The sequence below is a fragment of the Pterocles gutturalis genome, unplaced genomic scaffold, assembly GCF_000699245.1.
Source record: "Pterocles gutturalis isolate BGI_N339 unplaced genomic scaffold, ASM69924v1 scaffold12089, whole genome shotgun sequence".
In the NCBI taxonomy this organism is placed as follows: domain Eukaryota; kingdom Metazoa; phylum Chordata; class Aves; order Pterocliformes; family Pteroclidae; genus Pterocles; species Pterocles gutturalis.
This window is the reverse complement of record NW_010128294.1, coordinates 1-10676: the sequence shown is the minus strand read 5'-3', so window position 1 is coordinate 10676 and position 10676 is coordinate 1. Positions and strand designations below refer to the sequence as shown.

Genomic DNA, 10676 nt, shown 5'->3' with positions numbered 1-10676 from the left:
GGGGTGCGTGGGTCGGTGTCTGTCCCCAGAGCTGTGGGATGTGTGGGTCGGTGTCTGTCCACAGAGGTTTCAGGGCAGCCGCTTCCCGGCGGCGATGAGGAGGTGATGTCTGGTACTGATCAGCTCTGGAAACTGTTGGGGATGTGAAATTCAAGGCCTCGTGTCTCAAAGATGATGGGATGTTGGTTTATATGTGTTTTTTAATGTGCTGGCCATAGAAAATGTTCTAAAAAATTCTTTCTGCGTGCTCCGTGTATCTCCGTAGTTGTCAGCAGTAGATTTGTTCTGGTTATGGAGCCAATTGGCGCTGGCAGGGCTTGGGCCTGATTGAACATGGGCAAAGCCAGTCAGAAGGTTCTGATTAGAGAATTTGGTTTTAGTGATGATTAAATTAATATTTCTTTATTACTTATAGCTTGTTGCTGTTTCAGTGCTGGAAGCAGGGTTGGATATAGCAGTCTGTTGTTGCTTAGTTATTCAAAAATCAATTTAAAGTTAGTAGTTATTAAAGTGTAACTTTCTGTTATAGGAAGGCAATTTTAAAGCTGAGTACAGCTGTGATGCACATCTGTTTGATGAAGAAGGCGTCACTTTTACATAGTCACTTTGCAAAATCAGCTGGATTGAGAAGTAAGTATCTTTATTGTCTGTTTCTAAGATATAATTGAGTAGTTCTATAGTATTTTAATACTTTGGGTGGGGCTTTCGGGAGTTTTTTTTTTATTTTGTGTAACGGTACATGCATTATAGCACTTGAGTAAAACTCCTATCTTTTATTTTAGGTAAGAAAAAACATGACAGAAGAAGCAAGTGCAGATGATTTTCAAGTTCAGGATTTTCTCAAGAAGAAGAAGAAGAAGAAGAAAAAAAACAAAGAATACAATCAGAGACATGAAAATGATGACAGAGAAAGTATAGAAAATGCAGAGCTTAGCTGTGCTTCTCCAGTGCTGTTTGAAGATCAAGTAGCACAGAGTGGTGAAGGCTATAAAAAGAAGAAAAAAAAAAAGGACAAGGGGGAGAAGGAACAGTCTGCATTAGATAATTCTCATGTAGGACTGGAACATGAAATTAGTCATGAAACTGAAGTGGATGCTTCCCCCCAAAAAAAGAAAAAGAAAAAAAAGAAGCAAAACTATAATGATGGTGCAGGTGATCAAAATGATGTAACTTGTGTCTCAGTAAATCAGCATAGCACTGGTAGTTGTCTGGAGATTGATGTTGATTACGTTAATTTAAAACAATCTGCTAAGAAGAATAGAAAAGAAAAATTGCCTGAAGAGGATGAGGTACATGAGCTGCCTACCTCAGAAACATATGGTGAAAATGACCATGAAAGATCAAAAAAGAAGAAGAAGAAAAGAGACAGTAGTACCCCAGATATGCAAGAAGACACAGATATGACTGTTGACCAGTCACTGAAGAAGAAAAAGAAGAAAAGAGACAGTAGTACCCCAGATATGCAAGAAGACACAGATATGACTGTTGACCAGTCACTGAAGAAGAAAAAGAAGAAAAGAGACAGTAGTACCCTAGATATGCAAGAAGACACAGAAATGACCGCTGACCAGTCACAGAAAAAGAAAAGAGACAGTAGGCCCCCCGATATGCAAGAAGACACAGATATGACTGTTGACCAGTCACTGAAGAAGAAAAAGAAGAAAAGAGACAGGAGTACCCCAGGTATGCAAGAAGACATAGAAATGACCGTTGACCAGTCACAGAAAAAGAAAAGAGACAGTAGTACCCCAGATATGCAAGAAGTCACAGATATGACCATTGACCAGTCACTGAAAAAGAAAAAGAAGAAGAAAACAGACAGGAGTACCCCAAATATGCAAGAAGACACAGAAATGACCATTGACCAGTCACAGAAAAAGAAAAGAGACAGCAGTACCCCAGATATGCAAGAAGACACAGATATGACCGTTGACCAGTCACTGAAAAAGAAAAAGAAGAAGAAAAGAGACAGCAGTATCCCAAATATGCAAGAAGACACAGATATCACCGTTGACCAGTCACTGAAGAAGAAAAGAGACAGTAGTACCCCAGATACGCAAGAAGACACAGATATGACCGTTGACCAGTCACTGAAGAAAAAGAAAAGAGACAGCGGTACCCCATATATGCAAGAAGACACAGAAATGACTGTTGACCAGTCACAGAAAAAGAAAAGAGACAGTAGTACCCCAGATATGCAAGAAGTCACAGATATGACCATTGACCAGTCACAGAAAAAGAAAAAGAAGAAAAGAGACAGTAGTACCCCAGATATGCAAGGTGACACAGATATGACCGTTGACCAGTCACTGAAGAAGAAAAGAGACAGGAGTACCCCTGGTACTCAAGAAGACACAGAAATGACCGTTGACCAGTCACTGAAGAAGAAGAAAAGAGACAGCAGTACCCCGGATACGCAAGAAGACACAGATACGACCGTTGACCAGTCACTGAAAAAGAAAAAGAAGAAGAAAAGAGACAGGAGTACCCCTGGTACTCAAGAAAACACAGAAATGACCATTGACCAGTCACTGAAGAAGAAGAAAAGAGACAGCAGTACCCCAGATACGCAAGAAGACACAGATATGACTGCTGACCAGTCTCTGAACAGGAAAAGAGACAGTAATACCCCAGCTATGCAAGAAGACACAGATATGACTGTTGACCAGTCACTGTTGTCACCTCCAGAGCAGAACAGGCAAGGGGAAAGCACAGTGTTGCCATTACCTAAAGAAAAGGGTGGTGTGGCAACACCCCAGAAACAGCACAAGGGTGGTAACCAAGGCGCTTCTGCCATGAGTGAAGATTCTACGGATGTACCTGCTAATTCTTCTAAGCCAACTAAAGCAGCAGATCAATCTCCTGGGATAACCTCAGTGCATCCTGGAAAGAGAGTAAAAAGCAGGGCTTTTGTCATGGAAGAAAGCTCTTCAGAATCTGATGTCATGTAAGTTGAGGGTTTCCCCCCATCCCCACCCCCAAATATATTTCTGACACGTTATTTTGGTCCCAGATTTTTCTCAGTCTGTGTTGTATGTATTTTTGAAAACAAATTCAAAAACCTTTATGGTGTGTTGAGGTGTTACGGAGACCTACTTTAAGAGCTTAGTTACCAATACAATACAATTTGTAAGAATACCATTACCTTCAACATAGAACATTGTGTCCCATTTAAAACTGGTAGGTATGGAAATAATTTATGTACAAGTAATTAATATTTAGTAAAAAAAAAAAAGAGAGAGAAGAAAGGGATTCCATATGTTAAATTTGGTGTTTTTACTGGACATATGCGTTTTTGCCAAACAACTAGTAAGGTCACCTAAAGAATGTAAGGTTCGGTGCAAACAAGTGTTCGTGTAAGTAGCTCTTGGTGCTTTTACAGCATCTGGAACACACAGTGAGAGCACTGGCAAGAGACAGATGGAAGTTCTGTGTTGCCAGTGGTAGCAAGAGACACTATTTCTTCTGCATGTCGGTATGTGAGAGTTTTGTGGGAAAGGTGCAGATTTTCAAAACTTCATTGAGCTCTTTGAATATTGTACGTATAGAAATTTAATAATAAATTACGTCTGTGTTAAAAGGTTGGAAATACAAGGGGGTGGATGTGTGAAGTATTCCTTGTTCTTTAATTAATGAATATGGTTGTTCTTTTAATGGTAGAGATACTAACAAAAATCTCTGTTTTGGAGCTCTAGTCGTGTATTTTATTTTGTTCTTTTTTTTTTTTTTTTTTTTTTTTAATCAGGACACCAGAACCTGTGGCATCAAATAGCAAGAAGGACCAGAATAGTTCCGTTGCTGAAACGGTAGCCTCTGATGAGCTTAGTGCAGATGATGAAGACTGTCTGGACTCCATCTGTTCATTCATTGATTTGGATACTGCAAAAAAAGAATTGGAAGAGTTTATTCCTCATGTGAGGAGTATATCAGACAGTTCAATTAGGAAGATGGCTGGAAGAGATCTAACGAGGTTTAAACAGTTTAAGAAACAAGGTGAGCTCTCAAAATATCGTTGCTGTGAGGAAGGACTGTGCAGCTGTGCTAATCTTTTGACAGAGGGGAAAATAGTTTGGTTTTGTATCATGTCTGCCGCGTCCATGGAGTTTGGCTCGCTTCATTCCAATGGATATAATTTTCTGTTTCTTTGCTTTGTAGCATCTATGTTGTTGCTGTGAAATTATTGCCCAAAGCCTATGTGTAAACTACCTGCTTCCAGCTCTTGTTTTGTCTTTTTTCAGTTTTCTTTTTTCACCTTTTGAATTCGTTGATCTTTCATTACATGTTTGCTGAAACCTGGAATGTAATGTGCAAGAGATGGTACTTGAGATTTGGGTTGTGGTTGTGGTTTTTTTTTTGTTTTGTTTTTTTTTTTTTTTAATAAAACTGTCCATATATTTTAGGTATTTCTGTCAGGTTTGGCAGATTTTCCCAGAAGGAAAATGATCAAATCCGGAAAAATGTTGAAGAGTTCTTATCAATTACTGGAATAGACAGTGCTGAAAAACTCCTGTTTACATCGAGGTATCCAGAAGAAAAAGAAACTATCAGTCGCCTAAAAGCAAACAATCTTTTTTGTGAAAAACTTTGTAAGTGTTTAAGTTCCTTCTCAAATAGCTGGCTATCTCATCAGCCGCCTGACTGGTGGCTGTCTCATGTCTCTCTGACAATGGGAGCATTCAGTCTGTTACCTACGTTTGATCCAAATGATATCAAAATTTACAGCCAGGCCATACAATTTGTAGCTAGTGAGTAACAGGTTTGTGTTTTCAGACGTTCAGTTTTTGGTATTCACCCACACGTATGCCCACACGTACGCAATTATTTACCAGCTGTCAACATTCACAGTCTTAGCACGGTCATAACAATTACATCTTTGGAACTCGTCAGGAGATTCTGTTCAGACAGTTTCCTGTGCAGTTACTGAAGTGTTGAGTATGTTCTCTTGAATGGAGAGAATCTATCGTTGACAGCACGGTTGTGAAAGTGTATGTTGTTGGGTTTTGGTTTGGTTTTGTTTTGTTTTGGCTTTTTTAAAGTGGCCTCACCGGTGTGAGAAATGTTTCTTAAAAACGAATCATTTACCTTCTAGCTGAGGGCATACCACGACCCTGGAGGCTGATCTATTACCGAGCACGGAAGATGTTTGACTCAAATAATTACAAAGGCAGGTAAGTGAGTAATTTGAAAGAGTTTCTGAATGCTTGTACCAGTCTCTGATATTCACTCGTACATTACAAATGGATGTAAATGAAGATCATCTCTCCCATTTGTGCCAGTGACTGTGACTTAATTGACAGATCATTTTTCTGACTAGTCCTTTTCAATTCCTCTGTTCTAAAATGTGACTTGAAATGGTAGTGATGAGTGACATTGGAACGCCTGTAAAGATTACAGCCCTTTTAAGATACTGGAATGGTTTGAATTACAGCTGAAGCTGTGGCCGTTTCCTCAACTAGGTATACTAAGGAAGAAAAAGAAAAATTGAAAAAGTATCATGCGCTGCATGGCAATGATTGGAAGAAGATTTCTGAGATGATGTCCCGTTCTAACCTCTCAGTTGCTATGAAATACTCTGAAATCAAGTCAGGTATGCAATTTTAAGGAAGACGATTCATTCTGTGTATTACAATTTGAGAAGTTATTTTATCTGTATGTTGTATGTGCCCTAACTTTAGGAAAAAATCCTTGGAATGGATTTATTTTTAAATTTGTGGTGGTGGTAGTTCTTTTTTCCAGACTACTTATTGCATTTTCATACAGAAGGGTTAAGACCAGTCTCTTCTGGGAAGAAGGGAAAAGAAGTGGAACAAATGCTACTCTCTATTAAATGGAACTGGCATCTAAATAGAGGAATTTGGCAACCAGGTTTTAAAAGATAGAAACTAGGGTTCAGTGCTGTTCTTTAGTGTTTAGGCTGAACTCCTCTCTCAAATCTGGTATGCAAAGAGTTTTTGGGAAGTGTGTTAAGCTGGTCCCATAAATAAGAATCATGCAAAGTGAACTATTTGCTCTTTTGGTTTTTTTTCCTAATTATTTATGATGCATTATGCCTTACCCTTATTTTTCAATTTTAGCTATTAATTATGGTCCTTGGTCAAAGGAAGAGACTCAGAAGTTAATGCAAGCAGTGGAAGAGGTGATTAGGAAAAGAATAGAAACAGAAGATGCAGAATCTCTTTCATCATCCACAAAGTCCCATAGAGATCTCTTGATTGACCGTGAGAAACTCTGCCAGAAATTACCATGGACGGAGATAGAAGCTAAAGTGGGAACTCGTTACTGGAGACAGTGTAAACAAAAATGGTAAGGTTTTACCTTTGTTATGTTGAGATATACTATCGTTAAATGTCTTCTGGGGAGTATTGAACTCCATTCCGCAGAAGTGTTTGTACCGTGATGGTGGTTGTAGACTACCTCCTGGCGTTGCAGATGTGTCTGAGACAACTCTTTGGTAGCTGTGGTAAGATTTCTTCTTGCTGTGATAGTGAGCTTTGGCTTCTGCTTCTCTGGGGCAGCAGTAGCAGCTTGAAGACACTCCCTTTTGATGCCCTGAATTTCTTGAAATTATAGAAATCTTTTTTGTGTGTGTTTTCAAAGGACTACAATTTTAACAAAGAAGATGACCAAAGGGCAGCAGCTATATAGGGGAACGAAGGCATTACAGGCCAAGATCAATCTTATTAAAAGGTATAGTTCAGAGCTACTGGAATGTTTTTGTATCACTGACTGTCCTGAGCTGTGTTTATAAAAGCTTGCTGGGTGAGACCAGCACGCCTGCAGTTTCATACAGGTTTCACAACCATTCTTTGGACTAAATGTCCTGTGACTTCTGAGTGGGGGAGCTGTGAGCATTATTGAATTATTTCTTGAATTCTGCCTCCAAACGGCTTCTGTATTACATTCATAGGTTGCATGAAATGGAACTGGAGGATTCTAATGAAGTGAACTGGGAAGAACTCCGTCATATTATTGGGTAAACCTTTTTTCCTCTTTTTATGATTACAAAAGATGGGTGAAGCAGATGGTCTTAAAAATTCCACAAAGGAATGAAAGTTCTTAGACCTCTGCAACTATAGAAGATGTTTGGTAACATACAGTTGTATATCCTTGCATAGCACCAAGTGATAAACCATGTCTGGAATCTCTGGAACTTAATTTTAACCAGTCAGGCAACCCTTATTGTATTCCCAGTGCATCCTGTGTACTACAACTGTGTTATGTAGTCTGTGCTGAAGTCTTTGATAAAAGACTTTTCTAGGTGTTAATCAACACAGAGGAGAAGTGGATAATTATAGGAATGTGTAATGCAATATAATAGTCTTCTTCCAAACAGAGTGAGTGGTGAATATGAAATCACCAATACTGTGAGTGCTGTACTTCTTCTCCAGTGTGTTTTTTTTTCTTTTTCCACATACTTTCAGTTTCATTTACTATTCTTTTCACTGAACATATATGTATGATGGCATGGTTTAGGCTCTTACCTTCAAGGAGAGTTGCTGTCTTGAAGCCTTTTAATTTGAAATCCATCCTTTCACCTAAAGCTAAGGTATTGTTTGGCTGGCCTCCCTTTTGTGAGTGGATGACTCAGTAGCAACTAAACTTTGTAGTAGTTCCTTGCACCACTAATTCTTTGAACTCTTCTCTTTTCAGAGATGTCCCTAGAGCCTATGTTCAAGCAAAATTTTATAAGCTAAAAGTCACCTGTGTCCCTTTGTGGCGAAAGAAGTCTTTTTCTGGTTAGTATCCTAGCTGTTTATATATACACACTCCAGGTTTTTGTTTGAATCTAAGAGGATATCTGTTCTAGTTCAATTCTAGTTTTATGACTGTGCTTTCTTAGTTTATCTTTGCGTGTGTGCATGTGTCCAATCTACCTTGTAGCCACTGGGATTACTACAGAACAGTGAGATTTTTTGCATTTAACACTGACAAAATAATTTCTGTTTGTGAGATCCTGTTTCCCCTAGGCATCCGCTTCCCATACAGATCCAATTAAGACTACTTTTTTTTTCTCTCTTTCTTTTCAAAGAAATTATTGATTATCTTTTTGAAAAGAAACTTCCAGAACTTGAAGCAAAGTTAGAAAAAAGGAAGGGGAAACATCTTAGTCCGTCAACAACCACAGAACAGAAGAAGTCTTTCCGACTCAGTGAAATTTTTGACACCAGTGAAGACAGTGATTGATTGATTGACTGCCCTAAGAGCAACTCCTCGTCTGCATGTTTAACTGCAAAATGGATCTGGTTGAAAGTGGGTGCAGAGCAAGAACTGCAGGTACCCAGGCTATCTGATAACGGACAAAGTGAAGATATACATGTCTGATTTTATTGTTTCATATTGAAGACTGAGGTAAATACAGTTTTTATGTCCCTTTTATTACCTTAATTTAGCTCTGGTTTTAGAAGTCTTCATTTAAGCACCCAAGTTGCTTTCTGAATGTCTCAAAAATAGTGTTTTTTCTACTGCTTTGTTTTCTATGGAGTTGAAAGCTGCTGTTTACCCTTTGTGCATGATCTTGGTTTCCAGAACTTTAGTGGATTTTAAATAATTAAAAATAAAATAATGTCATTGGGAAAAGGCTTCCAAGTTGGTTTTAGTCTTGAGACATCCATGTTGATGGAAACAGCACAACTTTCAGGGTTTTTTTTAACGTATATCTTGTTCTTAAACGCAACTTAATTTTTCATGCGGACTTATACTTTTATCAGCCCTCTAGAGAGAAGGGATTTTTGTCCATTACTATGCATAAGTTGTAATGTCATTTCATGCTAACCAGAAAAATGCTTTTAAAATGTTTTTGTTAATAGGTGGAATACAGAGCCAAAAGAGACAGTGTATATATATGCATATATATTTTTTTATTGTGCCAAGAATTTCTACATTTTAATAAGAAGGTTGAGGGATAAGGTGGAGGTTGTACTTGTGTTCTTTGTATGATATTGTTAACTGTCTGCCTGGAGTGATTATTTGTAAATTGACCGAGTGAATGTAAAAAAAAAAAATCTTACCGTGTGTGTAAAGTATTTGTATGGCTTGCTTATATTTCCTATATCCTGTATGGGAAAGTGATGCAAGAAGACTTGGTCTCTGACATACTACTTTTTGATGGTCATTTTGATAAGTGAGAATTTCCTTCTTTAATAATTGCCACTGAAAATGCAGAAATTTCAACAGCTTGAAATAAAGGCCTTGTTGGAGGTTTTTCTGGATTGTGACTTACAGCAAAAGATGTTAAATGAGAACTTTCCCTATTTAACTGTGCCTGCCTCTGGTCTCTCTGAAGATAGAGAACAACGTGATTTTTGTGAGACAGGCAGGACGCCCCTGAGATCAGCCACGGGTGCAAGGGTAAGTCAAGCGACATGGGGCAGGGCCTGGGGGAAGGAAGCATGCCAGCTCCCTTGTGCTTAGGTCTTTGACTTGTGTCTCTTGCCTTACGGGTTTAAAGGTTAAAAGCTGAAGAACTTGAATTTTTGAATCTAGGCGGTTTGTGGTTTTCAAGTTTTGTTTTGTTCTGTTCTTTCCTGTAAGAAGTTGATCCTCTGAAGTTCCTGCAGGCTAGAGCACGAACAATGGTGTAGTTGCAGGATTTTGCAGAATATCTCTCACAGAAATAAACTTCTACCTCTCTAATGAGATTTATTTTATGCTTTGTGTTAAAAGGACGTTTCTAAAGGAAGATGTTCTTTTGCAGAGAAACTGCTTTGAACGAGTAGGGCAGGGCAGGAACTATAAATCATCTCTGCTGCACAGGAAAAAAGGGGAACACTGTCCATCCTCCCCCAACCCTGGGGAGGTAGCGGGGAGACAATTCCTTACCCCCCTCTCATTTGGTACTCTGGGCTTTGTAATGTCTTTGGGCAGGGACAGTGATTGTTTGGAGGAGGAGAGTACTTGTTGATTGTTGCAGCAGCTCTTCCCTTTGCCATCAGCTTAAAAAGGCCCCTGGGCTGGCAGGGGGGAGGTGGCTGTTTCATGGGGGTATTTGAATATTAGTGAAAACAGAGCAAACTCTGGGCAGAGGTTTAAAAAGAAAAAGGCAGGCTCCACAGAGTGATGAGGGAAATAACACCGACAAAGCTTTGTGTATCAGGCTGCATTATAAATAAGAGCATGACAGATCCTTCAAGTCTAAAAAGCATCACACGTCCCCTAAAAACTTCAGCGATTCATGCAGATATGTCCCTTCAAGCATTTTTCCTGGTGTTATAGGAAAAACCTCTCAGCTGTGTGGCATTATCAAAGGGGGAGGCAGCTGGGTTACAAGGGTGGTGTTTGCAGCAGAGCGGCGCTTCAAAGGGGAGGAGGGTTACGGTGCCAGCAGCTGGAGATCAAATGGGGACTTGAAGAAAGGCACATACTCCCTGTTTGACTCCTCAGAGCCCCCAGCCTCGAGGACAGCATCGTCCCTGTGCTCTGGAGGGGCAGTAGATGGCGGGGCTGGGACAGAAGCCTCGAGTCTTCAGCTCCGTGCCCCGTCCCGGTGCCAAAACCTTCTCCTGCCTGTTTCAGATGGATGTAAAGAGCTGTATCTGGGAATGCTTTCTGGGAGGGAGCTTCCCCCCTTGGTTGTTGCTTGAGCCTGCAGAGGCAGGCCGCTACGCCTCACCTGATGGTGGATGCGAGGTGGGATTTTATTATTTTGGTACTGAAGGTATGCTATCCCTGAGGCAGAG

General features: G+C 39.7%; 1 protein-coding gene across 1 annotated transcript; it reads left to right on the top strand.

The window, feature by feature from the left end:
• The first annotated feature begins 794 nt into the window (after window positions 1-794).
• On the top strand, window positions 795-8184 carry TTF1 (transcription termination factor, RNA polymerase I). The gene is made up of 11 exons (XM_010079574.1): window positions 795-1368; window positions 2620-2947; window positions 3746-3993; window positions 4401-4586; window positions 5090-5168; window positions 5457-5587; window positions 6075-6303; window positions 6598-6687; window positions 6908-6973; window positions 7651-7736; window positions 8030-8184. The coding sequence occupies exons 1-11, from the start codon at window positions 795-797 to the stop codon at window positions 8182-8184; spliced, it is 2172 nt and encodes a 723-aa protein (XP_010077876.1).
• The last annotated feature ends 2492 nt before the right edge of the window (window positions 8185-10676 follow it).

Bases quoted from the DNA above. Each gene is read 5' to 3' on its own strand.
- TTF1 (XM_010079574.1), top strand. From the start codon at position 795: ATGACAGAAGAAGCAAGTGCAGATGATTTTCAAGTTCAGGATTTTCTC. The intron at 5,588-6,074 runs GTATGCAATTTT...TTTCAATTTTAG, and splicing joins ATACTCTGAAATCAAGTCAG to CTATTAATTATGGTCCTTGG. The intron at 7,737-8,029 runs GTTAGTATCCTA...TTCTTTTCAAAG, and splicing joins GCGAAAGAAGTCTTTTTCTG to AAATTATTGATTATCTTTTT.